General features: G+C 53.7%; 1 protein-coding gene across 3 annotated transcripts; it reads left to right on the top strand.

The window, feature by feature from the left end:
- Positions 1–314: 314 nt before the first annotated feature.
- Positions 315–19,554, top strand: PUF60 (poly(U) binding splicing factor 60). Of its 3 annotated transcripts, XM_085053824.1 has the most exons (11): positions 315–439; positions 4,904–4,999; positions 6,301–6,390; positions 7,324–7,374; positions 11,232–11,393; positions 12,553–12,645; positions 13,580–13,793; positions 14,178–14,368; positions 15,603–15,738; positions 17,304–17,539; positions 18,815–19,554. In XM_085053824.1, the coding sequence occupies exons 1-11, from the start codon at positions 413–415 to the stop codon at positions 19,112–19,114; spliced, it is 1,596 nt and encodes a 531-aa protein (XP_084909950.1). In that variant the 5' UTR covers positions 315–412; the 3' UTR covers positions 19,115–19,554. The 3 variants fall into 3 exon arrangements, with proteins under 3 accessions (XP_084909950.1, XP_084909951.1, XP_084909952.1); XM_085053825.1 differs by lacking the exon at positions 7,324–7,374; XM_085053826.1 differs by lacking the exons at positions 315–439; positions 4,904–4,999; positions 6,301–6,390; positions 7,324–7,374 and adding an exon at positions 7,401–7,696.
- The last annotated feature ends 1,079 nt before the right edge of the window (positions 19,555–20,633 follow it).

Here is a 20,633-nt window from a genome sequence, read left to right as displayed (position 1 = left end):
GCCGGCCCCTCAGGTTTAGCACGTTTTATCCCGTTTTAGCTGTATTTACCGGGATTTCGCGCATTTTAGCCGCTTTAAACCCGTTTTATCCGGAGCTTGGCCCGTTATAGCCCTACCCCGTGGCACCGGCAGCCTTGGACCTTCCCAAGCCACCGGGCGCTACCGACCTAGCGGCACTGAGGGCTGTAACAGCCTCGCTGGGACTCTATTCCCCCTAAAACCGCGCCGCGCCGTGACCTCCGACACGCACCGCGCCTGGGCGGCGCCATCTTGACACCCTCGCTCGGGTCACGTGATGACGACCCACTCTCGCGGAGATCTCGCGATACGTTGTCGCGTGCCGGCCGCGCGCGCCCCGCCCGTTTCCCGCGCGCGCCGCCGGGAGCCGCGCGCCTCAGACGGGAAGGACAAGATGGCGGCGACAACGACCATGGCGCTGGTGAGGGGGCGAGGAGGCTGAGGGAGCGGGCCGCGCCGGGCTGGCTCCTCGGAGGGCTCGCTGAGGGGCTCGTAGGGTTCTTCCCGCCTCTCCTCTCGGGGTTTGGGGCGGGATGAGGCGGGGTGGCCGCCCAAGCGAGGCCTGCTCGGGCCTGGCCCTCTCCGGGGTGGAGGTTGTGAGGGGAGGGCGCCGCTTGTCGCTGGTTGTTCTCTGGTTGTGGGCTCTCGCCGCGGTTTTCTCCCTGTGGGGAAGGTGTTGGTGTTCCCCCTGCCCGGTTTTGAGGTCTGAATGTAACCTGGAAGGGGAATGTGCGCCCTGGGCCTCTGCAGGGAACGGGATCGAGCATCACCGTGCAGCTCGCTCTTTTTGGGGCTGGTGTTTCCAAATCCGCTCCTTTAAACGCTCCTTTTCGGCCTCCTGTTCCCAAACCCGCCTGCATTGAGTTTTGTGGGAGTTCTTAGTGGGTTCTGAGACGTTTTTAGAGTTTTCCTGGATGGGCTGCGGGTGTGAGAGGAGGAGAACAGGAATCTCCGGGCTGTTGGTTTTCCTGGGATTTCAGCGTGAACAGAGCGATGGAAATGCTGCCATGAGGCTGCTCGGCTGGTTTTTTGACTCGCTGGGAACTGTGTGGAATGGAAATAGGAAGCCTCGCAGGTTCCAAGGCTCAGGGAAGGAGCTCCTCTTGTGAATCCTGGGCTGGATCTGCAGGCAGTGTGGCAAAACAGGAATTTATTGGTGGGTTTGTGTTTCCCCGTCGTTGTTTCCATGTAAAATATGGGATTTCTCTGAGGAGTAGCTCCGATTCCAGAGCTGCTCCAAGAGGCTGATGATGATCTCAGAAGAAATTGTGTGTCTTGGAATTCTTTTTGTGAATTCGCAGGTGTTTGTACTCCCAATTGGGAGTAATATAATTACAATATAAATAACTCTCACTTTGTTTCATGCCTCATCTTTCCTTAAATCCGTCGGAATAGGAAATTTCCCAGGTGAATGCTGGGAAGGAAAGGGCAGGTCTCACTCTGTGAGGTTATGGAATTCCCAGGGAATCTCTCTGTTCCTTGGATGGTCCCTGTTGGTGTTGGCAGTTGGATCACCTGCTGGGGCTGATCCAGCTGTTGGTGTGTTTTTTGAGGAATTTTGGCAGTCTGGGACGTTGGGTGACACCATGTCAGTGCTTCCAGTTCAGTGTTCCCCTCATTTCTTGGCCCTTCCCTCATCCCTGGGGTGTTTTTTCTTTGCTCTCTCCCAAATCCTGGCGATCTTTAGGCTCTCAGCACCCCTGGGAAGGGGAAAAAAAAACTTCTACAGAAGGATTTTGGAGCATCCCCTGTCACTGTCATCCCTTGTGTCCTCACATTAACTTCCAGTTCCTGAATTCCTTCTGCATTCCTGAATCACAGCTGGATTGGGTGGTTGGTCCTTCCCTGCAGGAATTTGTGGTCTCCTTGGGGACTTCAGTGACAGCAGTTTTATCAGCCACAGTTCATCCCCTTGGCTGGGCTGTGCAGTTTGGCAAAAATCATTTGGGAGCCTGATGGAGTCAGTCATGGAATCATGGAATCACAGCTTCTTTGGAATGGGATGAAATGGGTGAATTAAATCTCATTCAGTTCCACCCCTGCAAGTGTTGAAGGCCAGGCTGGACAGGGCTTGGAGCAGCCTGGAATTCCTTTGTCCCTGCCCGTGGTGGGAGGTGGGATTGGATGAGTTTTAAGGCCACTTCCCACCCAAACTATTCCATAATTCTGTCACTGGCCACATCCATAATTGTGGGAGCAATTTGCTCGTGAGGTGCTGCAGAAAATGACCCATTTGGGGAGGTTTTGATCCCTGCCAGTCTCTAGGAACACATCTGGGAAGTGGAAAAACTTTGGATGTGCCCCATGCTCTGGATTCTGCACGTGCCAGAGCTGCCAGCACTGCTGTTCCCTGTTTGAGAAAGGAATTGTTAAAAAAACTGAGTAATAAAGGTTACTGTGCCCACAAGGCCTTAGATGATAAATAGGCATCAACTGCTAAAATGTGGTTTTATCCACCAGGAAGAGCCTTTCTTGGGCACTCACCTGTTGCAGAGGAATTTCTTTCTGGAAAGGGTAGTCAGGCTGTTGGAAGGAGCTGCTGCTTGAGGTTTGGAGTTCCCATCCTTGGAGGTATCCAAGGCATGACTAGAAATGGCACTCAGTGCTCTGATCTAGTGAGGAGGTGGGGATTGATCACAGGTTGGACTTGATGATCTTGACATCTTTTCCAACCTCTGTGATCCTTGAATTCTGTGCTGCTCTGGCCATCATCCCTGCCAGGCTCTTGGGTGATACATTTCCAGCCTCTCTGCTGGATGTGATGTGAAAATTCTCCTCTGAATTCCTGTTCCATCCCTTGGAGCCAAATGTCCTTGCCATGTGCTTCATCCTTCCTTTTTGCACCTCCATCTCCTTGAAACTCCATGTGGTTTGCTGCTTGTGGTTCCCAAATAAATGGGAATTTTTGTATTTCTATCCTTTTTGTGTGTTTATGCTTCAGAGCAGTTTTCAGCCCTATAACAAATTTCCAGAAATGTTCCTGAGCTCTTGGAGTTCAAACCCCAAGGTCCCTTCAGCCTCAGCTTTGCCCTCTGTGCTGGAGCTGGGATGTTCCAGAGCAGTTTTTGGAAGCTGTGCCTGTTAATGAGCCCAAATTATATTAAATTATATTGAACTTAGCCATGCAATGGGCTGGGTTTGGAAGAATTGCAGCAGATTGGGCTCCATGGAGTGGATTTTTTATTGTGAACAGTTACATTCAGCAGCCCTTCACTCTGTTCTTCTCCTCCCACATCTCAGAGCTCCTAAATTGGAATAATTTAGTTTTTAAAGGTGGAGGAGATGGGAGCAGCAGTGGGAAAAGGGCTTGTGGGGTTTGAAATTGGCTGGGGAGAGCTCTGGGCCTGAGTGTCCAGTGGCAGAGATGTGGATGGGGACAAGGACAGCTGGTGACAAACAGAGCTTCAGACAGGTGGGAAAGGAGAAGAAGGACTTTTAAAATTAATTTAGTGGATGTTCCACAATCCAAGTGAATTTTGGAGATGAGTGAACCTTCCTTTATATACAGATCAGCATTTCTGGGTTGTGTTTGTGGCACTTTGGGACCTGGTGAGTTCTGGGGACAGTTGGACTCATTGGGCTGTGTGAGCTTTTCCAACCTCCACAATTCCATGATTCCATATTGCTTTGCTGGTCTTGTTTTCAGTTTGGGTGTGGCTTTGGAGTTTCCCAGTTTGCCACCTCTGTTCCCCTGTGAGCTCCCTGTTGGTTCCCTGGTGTTCCCATCATCCTTGTGTTCCAGTCCAGCCATGGACTTCTGAAGGGACCAGGGAAACAACTGCAACTCTGAATATTGTCCAGACAGCTGGGGAACAGACTTTTGTGTTAGGATGGTTTGTTTTCTGTCTGTTCCATGTTCACTGATCCTAGAAAATGTTCACAATTCCCCACAGGGAACTGGAGGCTGCACAAAACCAGGAGTCTCCTTGCTGTAAAATAAGAGTCAGATATTGAGGATATATCCTAGAATCCTGGCATGGTTTGGGTGGGAAGGGAAGCTGTGGCTGCCCCTGGATCCCTGGAAGTGTCCAAGGCCAGGCTGGATGGGGCTTGGAGCATCCTGGGACAGTGGAAGAAGATGAGCTTTAAAACCCCTCCAACCCAAACCATTCCATGATTCTGTGACAATCCAGGAGAAGCTTTGCACTTGGTAAAGGAATTGCTTTTAAGTTTTGAATTCCATGCTGGAATCTTAGTTTCAGAGAGCTGGAGAGTGACTTAGGATGAGGGGGAATGGCTTCCCACTGCCAGAGGGCAGAGTTAGATGGGATGTTGGGAATACATCTTTCCCTGTGAGGATGGTGAGGCTCTGGCCACAGGTTGTCCAGAGAAGCTGTGGCTGCCCCTGGATCCCTGGAAGTGTCCAAGGCCAGGTTGGATGAGGCTTGGAGCAGCCTGGTCCAGTGGAAGGTATCCCTGCCCATTGCAGGGAGTGGGACTGGCTGAGCTTTATTCCGTGATTCTGTGATTTGGGGAAATTACAGACAAGGTTTTTAAATGAGAACTTGAGAAATCTGGCTCAACAGAGCCAAGAGGGAGAGATGGGAGGAGAACATTGATGGGGACATTGGACAGTGGAGGTGTTGAGGGGATGGAGATGATGTGAGCAAGGATTGGGGATTATCTTATTGCCTGTTCATGGAAAATTTGGTTGGAGAACTCTGTAAGTGTCCAACACACCTCTTGGTCTGTATGATTGCTGGGATGACTCTTCCTGCAGGAAATGGCAGGAATATGAAATAGTTTTCCTGACATAGAGCTGGGTTTGGGAAGGGTTTTTAACCAGTTGTGATGTTCTGACATGAAGTGCTTTGGTTTTCTGGAAAGGAAGAGATAAGTCACTCCTGTTGGAAAAGTTTCCCACAAACATTTTCTGTTTCCATAGGGTACGGAGTCCATTAAGATGGAAAACGGGCAAAGCACGGCAGCAAAGCTGGGGCTGCCTCCTCTCACCCCAGAGCAGCAGGAAGCTCTCCAGAAAGTGAGTAAAAATGTGGAATTTGGTGTTTGGGGCTCATTTGTTTATGGGGTAGTGGTGTTTGGGTTTTTAATGAGCCTCTGTCACTGGTGGGGCCAAAGGGAGCTTGCTGCCAGATCTCTGGGATCACGGCAATGCTGGTCACATTTGTGCCCAGGAATTACTTGTTTTGGTTTGGAGTTCATGGACGCTTTGGGGAGCATGATGGGGAATTTGCTGTTGGGGTGGGTGAGAGTGGGTTTAATTTAAAATTGAATAAGTTAGGAAAATGGCATCCTAAGTCAGATGGGAATTCTGAACTTAGGGTGTGGGTGTCACAAAGTCACTGAGGAGCAACCAGTGCTCCATGAGGATTGGGATTTGCTCCAGCTGGCCTGTCACTGTCCACACCCAAACACATCCCAGAGTGTCCCTGTCCTCTGGATGACAGGGACAGAGAGCTCTGTCCTCAGGTGGACACGACTCCATGTGGATGTGCCTGTGCTGTCACAGCTATGCTGTCACAGCTGTCCCTCTGTGTGTGGTGTTCAGCTCCCATCATTCCCTCCAGCTTCTCTGGAGCGATGCAAACCCCCTTGTCCATTTCCAAGTTTCTGAAACACACACCTCAAATCGCTGGGTTAGATCCTCCCGTTCCCTGGCAGCTCCCAAACACAGCCACACAGCCATGGATAGCAGGTGCCCAAGGAGTGGCTGAGTGGTGTCCCTGGCAATGGGCACAAGTGTGGGGATGAGGTTTGCCTTGGCACAGAGCCTCCGTGCTGGCACTGCTTGGCTTTGCCAGATTTGGAGAGGACAGAGAAACCCCAAAGAAGCCTTGTGTATGTAGGGAGATCCAGAGGGGAACTGGAGCATTTAGGGAGCAAAACCAGGGAAGGGCTGGGATGTTTTGGGAGCAGATCCAGAGCAGGCTGGGTGTGCTGAGAGGGGAAAGCCCAGCCCAGGAGTGGCTGTGGGGAGGTGGAGGCCCTTCCCTCCTGTAGCACCTCTCTGTGCAGACGCTCTCTGAGAGGAGAGGACTGAAGGAGGCCGTGCCCCGCCCTGGGCCCTGCAGGTAAGGGGCTGCGGTGGGATGTGAGGGTGGAAGAGGGGAATGCCGAGCTCCCAGTGCATGCTGCTTCCCTGTGCTGCCCCTCACGGCATCCTGCTGTGTCCCAGGGCCCCGAGGTGCTGGGGAGCTGTGGGCAGTGCCGTGGTGATTAGAGCTGGAGACTGGAAGGTTCTGGGAGCTGTGGTGTGGAGCCAGGTGTCATTCCCTACCCTGCTGTGTCGTGCTGCCCCTACAACCCCTGTTTTCCTTCCAGGCCAAGAAATACGCGATGGAGCAGAGCATCAAGAGCGTGCTGGTGAAACAAACCATCGCCCACCAGCAGCAGCAGCTCACCAACCTCCAGGTGAGGCCCTGCCCAAGCTGCTCCCTCTGCCTCGTGCTCCCCCCGACACGGTGGAGTTCTCAGGGCCCTTGGAACCAGAGCACAGCCCTGAGCCTGCAGCTCACCCAGGCACCCCGACCGACCTCACAAATTGCCCGCAAATCTCTTTCATTCCAAGAGGAAATGGTTAAGAATTCCCGTCCTGTTGGATGGCCCTTCTTGAGATACGAGAAGCCAAAGACTTTGCCGTGGGTTTTGCTTCTGAGCTATGTTTGAGGTGCTGAAGGCAGAAGAGATCCTGGAACAAGTGTCTTGTCACCATCTCCTCTGCCTAAAGGAGGGTCCCTGTGCCCCCATGTCCCAGTGCTGCCCCATTTCCCTCCCCTGCACCCAGTGCTCCCAATTTTGGAGAAGTTCTGTTGGCTGTTCCTGCTTGTGCTGGAATGCCCATACCAGGAGAGCCCTTAACTGGGGTTTGACCTCCCCTCCTTCAGAGGTTTCTGGAACGTGTCTCACTGCCTTTCCTCCAAGCCAGGAAGTCCAAAACAAGGGCTTTACCTGAGGAATCCTGCAGATGTGCTCTCCCCACCTGACAGCTGAGGCCGTTCGGGGCTGTGCCTGGTTCTGAGGGTCTGCTCTAGTTGAGGGGCTCCTTTTAAATGCTGGGGGTGAATCAACGACAGTGGTTGCAGAGGTTACTATTGCCCTGAGTCCCCCCTGGGATCCCACCCTGCTTCCCGAGGCAGCGGCAGCAGCACAACCCCACCCTGGCCTGGTGGGACCGGACTCGGCAGGGTCCCGGCGCCGGACAGTCCTGGGGACCAGGCAGTGAGGGCCGAGGAAGGAGAGGCCTCTCCGCAGGTGCCCCTGTGCCGCCGCTCTGCTTGAGTTTGTACAAACAGCCATAGTATGCTCAGCTCCAACAGACTGAACTCTGTCTTTACTGTCTTTCAGATGGCAGCAGTGACAATGGGCTTTGGAGATCCTCTCTCACCTTTACAATCGGTCAATAGACATATTCACTTCTTCTGGGGCACTTGTCTTAGTCAGGGCCTAGCGTGGGGACGTTCGTAGTGGTGCCAATGCTCTTGTCCGCGCCCAGCACAGCCCTCCCACATCCCCACCTGTACTGGACACGCCCAGGAGCAGAGCGAGGTGTCACTGCCCCGAGAAGACCCCAGGCTGTGCAGTCTGCGGGGACACTGCCACTCGGGGGCAAAGACAGCTTTAGATTTCCACCAGTTCTGAACACACCCGTGAAATTGTGGGAGCTGCATTTCTAGGGATGCTACAGTTCTGAGGTCCTGACCTAAAACTAACGGCCAAGGTAACTCACCAAGGGGCGATTTCTTGTGGAACGACCTCCCAGCACCCAGAGCCGGCCGGTGCTGGGGAGGGCCGGGGCGCCGGAGGTTGGCAGAACGTGGTGTAGCCCAGGCTCAGACTCTCTTTACTGTGCATGGTCCAGACCAGGGGAATATGGCACGTTCCAAGTGCAGCAAAAGCAGGATGGAAGGGACAGAACCACAGGATTGATCAGAGAACCTGTGTGAGCCTTTGTGCCCGTTCTAATCAGAGGCCACAAAGAGCTGAATGACTTGGCATGATCCATCCCCTCCTTTTTTCTAGATGTGCTGGACAAAGTGTCCTGTGACTCCTCTCTGCACCCAAAGGTTCATTTGGAAATTCATTAGCACATTTGTAAATACCTTTCCATCTTGCTGGAATACGAGATTTGTGCCTGGTGTAAAACACAGCCGGAGGTTTGAACTCCAAGAAAAAAAGGGCACTGAAGTGAAATCCCCACTCTCCCTCCTTTGGCAGTGGGTGGTGTGTCAGTGGGGAGCCAGAATGGATGTTCTGGGACGGGGGTAAGTTTGGAATGGAACAGAGCAGCCATCTTGGTGTGGATTTGGCAGAACTGGTGTCAGAGCCAGGAACTCCCCCCATCCCTGGAGCTGCTGCCTCACAGTGGAACTCCAGCAATTTGGCCTAAATGGTCTTTGGCTCATTTTCCCCAGCTGGGCACAGCTGAGGTGGTGGCACAGGAAAGTTTTAATGGCTTATGACCCCCAGGGCACTGGGTTGTGACCCCTTTTCCTCAGTCATTCCTCCCTCAGGAGTCACAGGGGGGCACAGCCCAGGAGCAGGAGCCTGGTATAGTTCAGAGCAGTCAGGATATCCCATTCTTGGCAGATGCTTCATCCCAGAGCCCGTTGGGAATGCACAAAGTGCAAACAGCCCTCTGTCCAGCACTTTTCTTGTTGCCAAGGTTCTCCAGTTCCTCTGTGGAGGCAGCACAGCCTGAGCTCCTTGTGGGTCTCAAGGCCTGAATTACATCTTCCCATGGGCTCAGGCCACAGTATAAGATTCCCACATCCCTTCAGCATCCCCTGGTGTCATTGTGTCATGAGTGATGCTCGTGGTGAGGGTTTGTGCATCCCCTGCTTTGGTTAAAGGAGCACCCCGAGGTGGGGTTTTGGCCTGTCCTTAAAATAACCTCCCAAATCCCTTCAGAGCAGCATTGCACAGCTACAGGTGGGGACTGCTGCCTGTCTGAGGCTGCAGGTGCTTTAAATTCCATGTTCCAGGAGGAGAAAGAGGCACAGGGGACAGCAAAATCAGCCTGGGGACTGGTGAGAGGAGTGAGGTGTCCAGGCAGGAGGCCCTGACACCAACCTGTGCTGAGCTCAGGTGCCCAGGGCACATCCCCCACCTGCATGCTCCTGCTGGTGACCCACAGACACCCAGAGTCAGCACAGCCCACCTCAGCTCTGCCTTCTGCAGGTCCAAAATCCCAGGGTCATTAAGGCTGGAAAAGACCTCCAAGGTCATTGAATCCAAGCTGTGCCTGATCCCCACCTTGTCACCAGCCCGGAGCACTGAGTGCCACATCCTGGACACCTCCAGGGATGGGGATTCCACACCTCCCTGGGCAGCCTCTTCCAATGCCTGACCACCCTTTCCAGGGAGAAATTCTTCCTGCTGTCTGAAAATCCTGAGTCCTCCTCACTCCCCCACCTCTCTTTTAGGGTCCTGCGGCAGGGCAAGGTGGGGATTTCCTCCTGCAGAGGCTTCTTAGGAGAAGTTCTCCCTGGGACACTTGTGGTGACACTGGTGGTGTCTCTGACCCCCTAAACAGACTGAGGGGGTCTTCACCAGAGCTGGAAATGTGCTGGAGTTACCTGGGAGACCACCCAGCCACTGTCCTGCATGTGCACATGCCATAGTCCTGCTGGTCACAACCTGCAGAGTAAAGAGAGCCACGGCCCAGCTGTGCTGGGAAATCCTTAAGCCAGGCAAGGGGCGAGCTGGATGTCACCTCAGGAGCAGCAGTGGGGGCTGGATGTCACCTCAGGAGCAACAGCTGGGGCTCGATGTCACCTCAGGAGTAGCAGTTGGGGTTTAATGTCACCGCAGGAGCAGCAGATGGGCCTCGATGTCACCTCAGGGGCAGAGTCTGGGGCTCGATGTCACCTCAGGAGTAGCGGTTGGGGTTTAATGTCTGCTCAGGGGCAGAGTCTGGGGTGAGAGCCATCCCTGTTTGCAGTGTCCTGTATGGAATGGCAGGAGTTGAACCCTCCCAGGCTGTTTCCACCTGTGGCCAGTGCCAGTCCAGTGCCAGGTGCTATAGGGAGCAGGAGTCCCTCGGGTACAGGCTGTGTCTGTGGTGCTGTGCCTGTCACAGATGAGCTCTCTGTCCTTTTGGGCTGCAGCATCCCCAGGCAGAGCTCCTGTGCTCATCAGGGCACCCCAAAAATCAGCCTCGAGAAGGCTCTGAGTGCAGCCCCTCTGCCCCAAGGGTCCCCAGGCATGGCAGAGCTCCTCTTCTCAGTAGGGCACCCCAAAAATCGTCCTCCTGAAGGCCCTGATTGCAGCCCCTCTGCTCTGGGGGTGCTGGGGAGGGAAGGGGATGCTCAGAGCTCCCTGCTGTGTTGCTGGGCAGGGCCAGAGGCATCACATGCTTTGCACCAGCCTCTTCTTACCCCAGCTGTGTCCCCCCTGTCCCAGATCCATCCCCTCTCATGCAGGCAGTGACTCCTCCAGAGCTCCGTGGTGTGGCCATATCCTCAGGGCCACATCCCTCAGCAGCAGCAGCTCTAGAGCTGCTCTGGGGGTGACAGACATGAAGGACACACTGTGCTCTGCTTTTGGGAATCCCTCCTGTAAGGAATGGCTGGATTTGTCTCGCAAACAGGTTTCCAGGCAGGTTTAGGACGCAGCAGCAGAGCAGCACCCCTGTGTCGGGGCTGTAGCAGTACAGCCAGTGCGGCCAGGCAGGGATGAGTACTGGCACCACACGCTTCCCACGAGTCCCACTGGGCCACGGGAGTGTTTGGCTTTGCTGTTGAGCTGTGGAAGTGGTGCCCAGTACTGGATCTCGGACTGCCGGGGTGGGGGGAGGCTCTGGTGCCAGAGGGAGTCAGGGGGGAGGTTTCCCAGTTCCAGACCCTTTGCTGCCGGGGAGGATGGGGCGGGGGTGGGAGTGCCGATGGATCTCTGCTGTCGGGGAGGGGTGGAGGGAGTGGGAGGGATTCTCCCGGTGCCCAGAGCTGAGTCCTTTGCTGCCTGGAGGGTGAAGCTGCCCTAGAGTGAAGGGATTCCCTCCTCCTGCAGGTGTGGCTGGAGATGAGATCAGGCTGGGGGACACCCGGCCGGAGGAGCCGGACTTTATCCGGGAGCGAGCCGGACACGGATCCACTCCAGCTCCCTGTGCAGCGAGCAGGGAAATCCTTCTGATCCAGGCTGTGCCGGAGCTGCCGCCGGGGGTGGCTCCCGGGAGGGAAGCAGGAGGGGGAGGAGGAGGCCCCAGTGGCCACTGCCAGCCTGGCACTGACCAGCCAGTCCTTGTCTCGCTACAGATGGCGGCTCAGAGGCAGCGGGCGCTCGCCATCATGTGCCGGGTCTACGTGGGCTCCATCTACTACGAGCTGGGGGAGGACACCATCCGCCAGGCCTTCGCCCCCTTTGGGCCCATCAAGAGCATTGACATGTCCTGGGACTCTGTCACCATGAAGCACAAGGTGGGGATGGGGCTTTCAGGCTGGTGGGAGGTTCCCTGCTCTTGGCACGGGGTGGAGCTGGGTGAGCTTTAAGGTGCTGTCCCACCCAAACCGTTGTGGGAAAGAGCAGATGTGCTGTCCTGGGAAGGGGTGGAATTCTTTGAGGGCAGTGAGAGCTGGTTCTGATGCCTGCTGATGAGACATTTTGGGGTTTTCTGCAAGGATGTTTCTTTTAGCCTCGTGTCCTAAACACAAAACAACCAGCTTTGCTGGATTTTGGATGAGATACTGGGAAGGAATTCTTCACTGTGAGGGTAGTGAGGCCCTGGCACAGGTTTCCCAGAGAATCTGTGGCTTCCTCATCCCTGCAAGTGTCCAAGGCCAGGCTGGATGGGGCTTGGAGCAACCTGGGATGGTGGAAGGTGTCCCTGCCCATGACAGGGGCTGGAACTGGATGGATTCTAACCTTTCCAACCCAAACCTTTCAATGATTCTATAATTCCCAACCCTGAAGGAACATCTTCTGCTCTTCAAGGCTTTCCAGATGCAGCCAGGAGAGGAATGGACCTCTATCCTTGTATGAAAAAACAGGTTCCTTTTAGCACTGGAGGTGAATTTTTGCAGCTCCCTGATCTGTTTAGGGCAGGATTCAGTGTTGGGAGCCAGGGGTGTGTGGGGTGAAGTGCACAGAATCATTGAGATTGGAAAAGGGCTCCCAGACCATCGAGTCCAACCTGTGCCTGATCCCCACCTTGTCACCCAGCCCAGAGCACTGAGTGTCACTTCCAGTCACTCCATGGACATCTCCAGGGATGGGAACTCCCCCACCTCTCTGGGCAGCCTCTTCCAGTGCCTGACCACCCTTTTCCATGAAGAAATTCCTCCTGATGTCCAACCTGAAGCTCTCCTGGAAGTGCTGATGAGGCAGCAGCCCTTAGATGGGGTTTTGCTGTGAGATCTCAGAGCCTGTGAGGCTCCAAAATCAGATGGACTTGGTGGAAACTCTGCAGGGCATTTTCTGTTGTAATAAAAATCTTCTCTAAGGAATCTTCCAGGGCCACAAGCAGGAATCAGTGTGGTGGGAATCAATTCCACCTGTAGGGATCTGGTCTGTGGGAATCCTTGGCTGCATTAGATTGGCAGAGCTGCAGTGATTGATGGATATTTCCTCCCATCCCAGGGCTTTGCCTTTGTGGAATATGAGGTTCCTGAAGCCGCCCAGCTGGCCCTGGAGCAGATGAATTCTGTCATGCTGGGGGGAAGGAACATCAAGGTGAGTAACAGACCTGCTCTGAAAATTTCCTGCTTCTCTTTTCCTGGGAATAACAGATTCCTGCCTGGAAATGCTCCCCACAGCACTGTGATGGGGAAGGAACCTAAAGACTGTTCCCTGATGGACCTTGATGTCCAGCATGGAGCACACTGTGGTGCCTCTGGGAAACCCCCAGCTTGTGAGTCCCACCTGAGAGTGACCCCAGGGACTCTGCTCAGGTTTTCCCACCCACACATGGAATTCTCTTTTGTCTCATGCTCTGAGTGTGTGCAGGGTCTCATGGCCCAGGGGGTTTAGGAGCCCCTGAAAAATGGGATAGGAGCATTGTGATTTGCTGTCAGAATCCTTCTCAGTCTCTGGAAGTTGGTGTTGGGCAGGTCAGGGAAGGTAAATGAGAGAGCAACAGTGAGGAGGGAGAAACCCCAGGATCCTGGTGGTGCTGGCTGTTCCTGGAGCTCTTCCCTCTGCTGAGGATGCCCCTCTGAGGTGTCCTGTGGTTTGCACAGGCAGGGAAGTGCTGCCCTGCTCAGTGGACTGTCCATGTCACAGAATAATGGAACTATTCTCACTGGAAAACCCCTCCCAGCTCCAGTCCAACCTGTGCCCAATTCCCACCTTGAAACACTGAGTGCCACCTCCAGGGATGGAGACTCCACCACCTCCCTGGGCAGCTCCTTCCAGTGCCTGACCACCCTTTCCTTGAAGAAATTCCTCCTGATATCCAACCTGAACCTCCCCTGGCACAGTCTGAGGCTCTTTCCTCTTATCCTGTCCCTTGTTCTTGAGGAGCAGAGCCTGGCTGCACCTTCCTGTCAGGGAGCTGTGGGGAGAAAGAATGTCCCTCCTGACCCTCCTTTTCTCCAGACTGAGCTCCCTCAGCCACTCCTGGTGCTCCAGACCCTTCCCAACTCCATTCCCATCCCTATCCCTGCAGGTGGGGAGGCCCAGCAACATCGGGCAGGCTCAGCCCATCATTGACCAGCTGGCAGAGGAAGCCAGAGCCTTCAACCGCATCTACGTGGCCTCAGTGCACCAGGACCTGTCTGATGATGACATCAAGAGCGTGTTTGAAGCCTTTGGGAAGATCAAATCCTGCACTTTGGCCAGAGACCCCACGACGGGGAAACACAAAGGCTACGGTTTCATTGGTACAGTTGGGTGGAGCTGGGCGAAGGGTGGGATTGTCCTGTGGCTTTGGGGTTGGGTTTTCCACCCTAATGAAGGATTTTTTGTTGAGTGATAGGAATAAATTTGGAGCAGGTCAGGGCTGGGGTTAGAAATATTGTTTATAAAAGCTGTGAGGGTGATGAGGTCCTGGCATGGGGTGCCCAGAGAAGCTGTGGCAGCTCCATCCCTGAAGTGTCCAAGGCTGGGTTGGGCAAGCTTGGAGCAACCTGGGCTAGTGGAAGATATCCCTGCTCATGTCAAGGAGTGGGACTGGATGATCTTTAAATCCCCTTCCCACCCAAACCATTCCATAATTCCACGACTGAACAACAAAAGGCTCATTTGTGAACAATCTCTTCCTGCAGAATATGAAAAAGCCCAATCCTCCCAGGATGCTGTCTCCTCCATGAACCTCTTCGACCTGGGGGGTCAATACCTGCGGGTGGGCAAGGCTGTGACACCCCCAATGCCACTCCTGACCCCAGCCACACCTGGAGGGCTCCCACCTGCTGCTGCTGTCGCTGCTGCCGCTGCCACCGCCAAGATCACGGCACAGGTGAGACCTGGGGGTGGCACAGGGACAATTCAGAGCACAGCACAGGTTGCCCAGAGAATCTGTGGCTGCTCCATCCCTGGAAGTGTCCAAGGCCTGGTTGGGCAGGGCTTGGAGCAACCTGGGATAGTAGAAAGGGGTGGAAGGAGGTGAGCTTTGAGGTCATTTCCAACACAAACCATTCCAGGATGCTGTGATTCCAAATCATCTCTGTCCCAGGATTTCACACATGGAAGTTTGTTGTCTGGCACTTGGGAAATCTGAAACATCAGATTTTGGAACAGTCTGGCACAGCTGATGAGGGATTTATTTCAAGAACTGGTGGGGAAGGTTAGAGAGATTTCCTGGTCTGGAAATCAAACCAGCAATGAGGGAAACGGTTTCAGGAGAGGGTGAAAGAAAGCAGGGAAGGACATGGAAAGGAACAGTTGTGTGAACAACACTCTGGTTGAAGATCCCACCTGCAGCAGGGTGGAACAGGCCTGGAATGGCTTCAGGCTGTTAGGAAACAGGGATGGGGTTGATTGGATATTGATACAGAACTTGAGTTCTGTGATTTAGTTTTCCTGAAGTACCAGGAGCTCCTTGGTGAGGCCACTGGGTGAGGAATGTTTCCCTGAATCAAAGGTGGAGGCAGAAGTGGAACTTACAGGTCCCCCAGAAAGATTCTGCAGGTCTGGAAACTTCTGCAGTCAAGGGAGGAAGTTGAGACTTGGGTGGAATTACTTAGATCAAAATCACTTTGGGAAAGAACTATGGATTTTTCTTAAGTGGAATGGTAGAGATGTGGTACAGACATGGATAAATCCTGCTGTTTTGTCAAGAAACTGCAGAATGTGTGACTGTGAGGAGAGTGGCACTAAAAGAGAGAGGAGCAAAGGACATCCCTGTCTGCCAGAGGTAGGAAAAGTCAGGAGGAGAAGGATGTGAGCAATTAAATCAGGAGTACAGTGGCCTGGAGAGTAAAAGCAACCAAAAACATTGGGATCCTTTGGTGTGTTTTAGGCACGTTACTTTCAGTGCTTTCATGGAAGTGTTTATTGTTCAGAATTCCCAAATGTTTTTGGAATTCTGGGCATCTGGACTCAGGGCTATTGGGATTTCAGTTCCAGGAGAAGGTTTTTCTTCCAAGATGCTTTGGAGTTTCCCAGGTGTGGGACAGCTGAACCTGGCTGGATGCTCTGCAGGGAGAATTCTTAAGGCAAGGTTAACCCAAGGTTTTCTGTTTGTCTCGCAGGAAGCCGTGGCAGGAGCTGCAGTGCTGGGCACACTGGCCACCCCAGGGCTTGTGTCACCTGCCCTGACCCTGGCCCAGCCCCTGGGGGCTCTGCCTCAGGCTGTGATGGCAGCACAGGCCCCTGGTGTCATCACAGGTGGGTGTCCTGTCACCTGCAGGTGTGTCTTCCCTCCTCCTATCACCCGTGTGTGCTTTTCCCTTGTCACCTCTGTGTGTCCCCTTGATCCTGTCACCTGTGTGTGCTCTGCCTCTTGTCACCCTTTTCCAGAGGTGGGACTCTGTACCTGGCATCCACTTGGAGCCAAAATCCTGCTCCCAGCCCTGCCTGGGCAAGAACTTGGATGCTTTATGGATTAATTTTGGTGTCCAATAGATGGGACAGGCTGTGGATTCCCAGCAGGAATGGAGAAAAGCTGGATAATTGGCACTGGGTGGGTGTGGGATGTGGGAATTGGATGTTTAGGTTCCCTGTGCCCACTGATCATCCTTGGCACAGGGAAAATTGTGGGATCCTCTGTCAGTGAGTGTGAGTGCCCAGGTGTCCCTGACCATAGTCCAGGTATCACAGAATATTTCTCAGGTGTCCCTAACTATTGTCCAGGTGTCACAGAATTTTCCCAGGTATCACAGAATATTTCCTAGGTGTCACTGACCATCACCCAGGTATCACCATCCATCGCCCAGGTGTCACTGACATTGCCCAGGTGTCACAGAATATTTCCCAGGTGTCACTGACCATCACCCAGGTGTCATTATCCATTGCCCAGGTGTCACAGAATATTTCCCAGGTGTCACCGACCATCACCCAGGTGTCATTGACCATTGTCCAGCTGTCACAGAATATTTCTCAGGTGTCAAAGAGTATTTCCCAGGTGTCTCTGACCATTGTCTAGGTGTCCCTGACCATTGTCCAGGTGTCACAGAATATTTCCCAGGTGTCTCTGACCATTGTCTAGGTGTCCCTGACCATTGTCCAGGTGTCACAGAATATTTCCCAGGTGTCACTGACATTGCCCAGGTGTCATTATCCATTGCCCAGGTGTCACAGAATATTTCCCAGGTGTCACAGAATTTTCCCAGGTACCACAGAATATTTCCCAGGTGTCACTGACCATAGTCCAGGTGTCACTGAATTTTCCCAGGTATCACAGAATATTTCTCAGGTGTCTCTGACTATTGTCCAGGTGTCACAGAATTTTCCCACGTGTCACTGACATTGCCCAGGTGTCTCTGGCCATTGTCCAGGTGTCATAGAATATTTCCCAGGTGTCATAGAATATTTCCCAGGTATCACAGAATATTTCCCAGGTGTCACTGACCATCACCCAGGTGTCATTGACCACTGCCCAGGTGTCCCAGAATATTTCCCAGGTATCACAGAATATTTCTCAGGTGTCACTGACATTGCCCAGGTGTCTCTGACCATTGTCCAGGTGTCACAGAATATTTCCCAGGTGTCAAAGAATATTTCCCAGGTGTCACCGACCATCACCCACGTGTCACCATCCATCACCCAGGTGTCACTGACATTGCCCAGGTGTCACTGACCATCACCCAGGTGTCATTAACCACTGCCTAGGTGTCACAGAACATTTCCCAGGTGTCACAGAACATTTCCCAGGTGTCACAGAGTATTTCCCAGGCGTCACCAACCATCACCCACGTGTCACTGACCATCCTCCTATCCCTGTCCTCTCCCAGGTGTGACCCCTGCCCGACCACCCATCCCAGTGACCATCCCACAAGTCGGGGTTGTGAACCCCATCCTGGCCAGCCCTCCAGCCCTGGGGCTGGTGGAGGTCAAGAAGGAGAAGGAGGAGGAGGAGGTGTTCCAGGAGTCGGAGCGGCCGGAGATGCTGAGCGAGCAGGAGCACATGAGCATCTCCGGGAGCAGCGCTCGGCACATGGTCATGCAGAAGCTGCTCCGCAAGCAGGAGGTGAGTCCAGCCAGGTGACAACTGCCACTTGTGTCCCACGTTTGGCTCTGCAGGTCAGGGGGGCTCAGGAGCACCCACAGGTACCTCCAAGCTTAGGGGATTGAGGGATACCTGCAGGTATCTCAAAGCTCAGGGGACACCTGGCAACAGGCTGTGCTTTTTGGGATTGATTTGCATGGACCTGGAGTGCCACTCCTGCCAGGCCGGATGGTTAGATGGGATTTTGGGAAGAAATTCTTCTGTGTGAGGGTGGAGAGGCACAGGTTGTTCAGAGAAGCTGTGGCTGCTCCATCCCTGGAAGTGTCAAAGTCTGGACAGAGCTTAGAGCAGTCAGGGGGGCTCAGGAGCACCCACAGGTACCTCCAAGCTTAGGGGATTGAGGGATACCTGCAGGTATCTCAAAGCTCAGGGGACACCTGGCAACAGGCTGTGCTTTTTGGGATTGATTTACGTGGACTTGGAGTGCCACTCCTGCCAGGCTGGATGGTTAGATGGGATTTTGGGAAGAAATTCTTCTGTGTGAGGGTGGAGAGGCACAGGTTGTCCAGAGAAGCTGTGGCTGCTCCATCCCTGGAAGTGTCAAAGTCTGGACAGGGCTTAGAGCAGCCTGGGATAGTGGAAGGTGTCCCTGCCTGTGGGACTGAGCTGACTGAATTCTGTCTGTGGTGTCACTAAATAAAATCCTGGTGGCCTTTGAGTTGTAGCTGAAGGGGTGGGACTGGCATAGGTCAGGCCAAGCTTTCCCAAATACCAACATTTTTCCTGCAGCGTTCCATGGTGGGGTGAGTCCTGTCCTTGCCTGGGTGACAAGGTGGGGATTGGTCACAGGTTGGACTCCATGGTCTTGAAGGTCATTTCCCACCTTAATTGATTCTGTGAAATCCTGAGGTGTTCATCAGACAGAATTTTGTGGGAATTGCAACGAGGAAGAGGACAGTTTTCCTCTGTCACAACCACCTTTCCCAAATAACTGATCCATGGGACATCCTGGCTTGGGAAAAGTTGAGCAGAAATTTTTTTTTTAACCTTAAATAGTCTTATTTAAGGTTAAAAAATAATTATTGTGCATCCAGGGTGTATCCCAGGAAAGCCATGGGGATGGCACACTTGGGAATTCCTGATCCAGGGCTCAGCCCCTCACAGCCAGCAGCAAACAGACCTGGAAACTCTTAATTATCCCTGAGAACTTGGGCCATCAGTCCTGCCTGGAATGGCCATCTTTGGCATTCATTTTCACATTTCCAGGCCTTCATTCCTTCATCCTTTCCCTTGCAGTCCACGGTGATGGTGCTACGGAACATGGTGGATCCCAAGGACATCGACGACGACCTGGAGGGAGAAGTGACGGAAGAATGTGGGAAGTTTGGAGCTGTCAACAGGGTCATCATCTACCAGGAGAAGCAGGGGGAGGAGGAGGATGCTGAGATCATCGTCAAGATCTTCGTGGAGTTCTCCATGGCCTCAGAGACTCACAAGGCCATCCAGGCGCTCAACGGGCGCTGGTTTGCTGGCAGGAAGGTGGTGGCTGAGGTCTACGACCAGGAGAGGTTTGACAACAGCGACCTCTCGGCATGAACAGCATCCCAGGGCTGTGCTTGGATCCAGGGCGTGGGCCCAGCTCTGATCCCAGGGCTTGGCTGAGCTTGGATGCCAAGGAATTGGTCCAACTCTGATCCCAGGGCTTGGCTGAGCTTGGCTTCTGGGAATCTGCCCAACTCGGGATCCAGGGAATTGGTCCAACTCTGATCCCAGGGCTTGGTCAAGCTCAGATCCAGGGATTTGGTCCAATTCTGATCCCAGGGCTTGGATCCAGGGAATCAGCCCAACTCTGCTCCCAGTGTTCGACCAAACTCCAGTCCAAGGAATCTGTTCCAAGGAATTGGCCAAGCTCCACTTTGGGGACTTCCCAGGCCTCCTCTGCCTCCCAGGATTTTTGTAGCTGTATGTAAAGGACATTCCAGGACATTCCAGGGCGGGCACAGAGGTCTGGTGTTGGGGGAGTTGGGATAAAAACAAAGAAAGCTGGTGTCACCTGTGTCTGTGTGTGTGTGACAGGGCTGGCACGGGACTGGCACTGCACCAGGCTGGCACCCTGAGGAGTGGGCTCAGCCCTGAAGTGGTGCTCTGGTTTCTCCTGGCCAAACCTGAGCTCCCTCCTGCCACACTGAGCTCACCTTTGGGGCAGAAGCAGCTGTTTCCCTCCAGGAAAACCCTCCAAGGGGTTGGGATGGAGCCAAAGGGGGAATTTGGGGTGGGGGTTTCACCTTTGGGGGCTCACAGAGGGTGCTGGGAGGGAACCCTGATCCAGAGGGAGCCTGAATCCAGGGAACTGTGAGCTGAGCCTGTGCCCAGGAGTTCCACACAACCAGGAGTCTGGAGGAAATGATCCTTTGAGTTTAGAAATTCAAATCTAAGCGGAACGATCTCCAAGAAACAGCAGGGAATTCCTGGCTGAGCCTCCCTCTGCCAAGCTTGGGGATGTCCTGCAGCAGAGCCTGGGAAACTCACCCAGGGCTGGAATGGCTCAAGCTGGAGCAGAGCCAGGATGCTGAGTCTTTGCAGCTGGGATTTTGGGATGCTGTGCCTATGGCAGCTGGGATTTTGGGATGCAGGGATTTTGGGATGTCAGATCTGCAGAAGCTGTGGATCTGTGACAGCCCCAAGTTTTCAGGGGCAGCTGCACAAACCACTGAGCACCTCTGTGAGGGGACACCTAGCACAGGAGGCTCTGGGGTTCAGAGAAAACCTCTAAATCCCAAAAATGCATGGGTAAACACAGGATTTTTCCCCTGAGTGCTGGAACTCGGGAATTGTGCCTGACCTGTGTGGGGCTGCATGGGACTCTCGGCCAGGATGTCCCCATTGTCACAGGGCTGGATGAGATCAGCTTTAAAGGTCCATCTAAGAGTCCAACTTTTCCAATCCCTGAAGGAAGTGGCACTGGGGGGAAGGAAGGAGAGGCTGAGGCTGCTGAGATAGGCTTCCACATCTCGGGGTCACAGACTCCAGCTCCTTACTGGAGCAAGGATCCAAAAATTCAGCTCTTGTCAGACCCAAACCTCCCTGTGGGACCAGAGCTTCATTGGGATGTGGC

The sequence above is a fragment of the Lichenostomus cassidix genome, chromosome 2 (genome assembly GCF_008360975.1).
Source record: "Lichenostomus cassidix isolate B80296 chromosome 2, HeHo_3.0, whole genome shotgun sequence".
In the NCBI taxonomy this organism is placed as follows: Eukaryota; Metazoa; Chordata; class Aves; order Passeriformes; family Meliphagidae; genus Lichenostomus; species Lichenostomus cassidix.
This window is presented reverse-complemented; position numbering and strand designations above follow the sequence as displayed.

Excerpts from the sequence above, each read along its gene's own strand:
- PUF60 (XM_085053824.1), top strand. The coding sequence starts at position 413 with ATGGCGGCGACAACGACCATGGCGCTG. Across the intron at positions 440-4,903 it reads CGACAACGACCATGGCGCTG|GGTACGGAGTCCATTAAGAT; the intron begins GTGAGGGGGCGA and ends CTGTTTCCATAG. Across the intron at positions 6,391-7,323 it reads AGCAGCTCACCAACCTCCAG|ATGGCAGCAGTGACAATGGG; the intron begins GTGAGGCCCTGC and ends ACTGTCTTTCAG.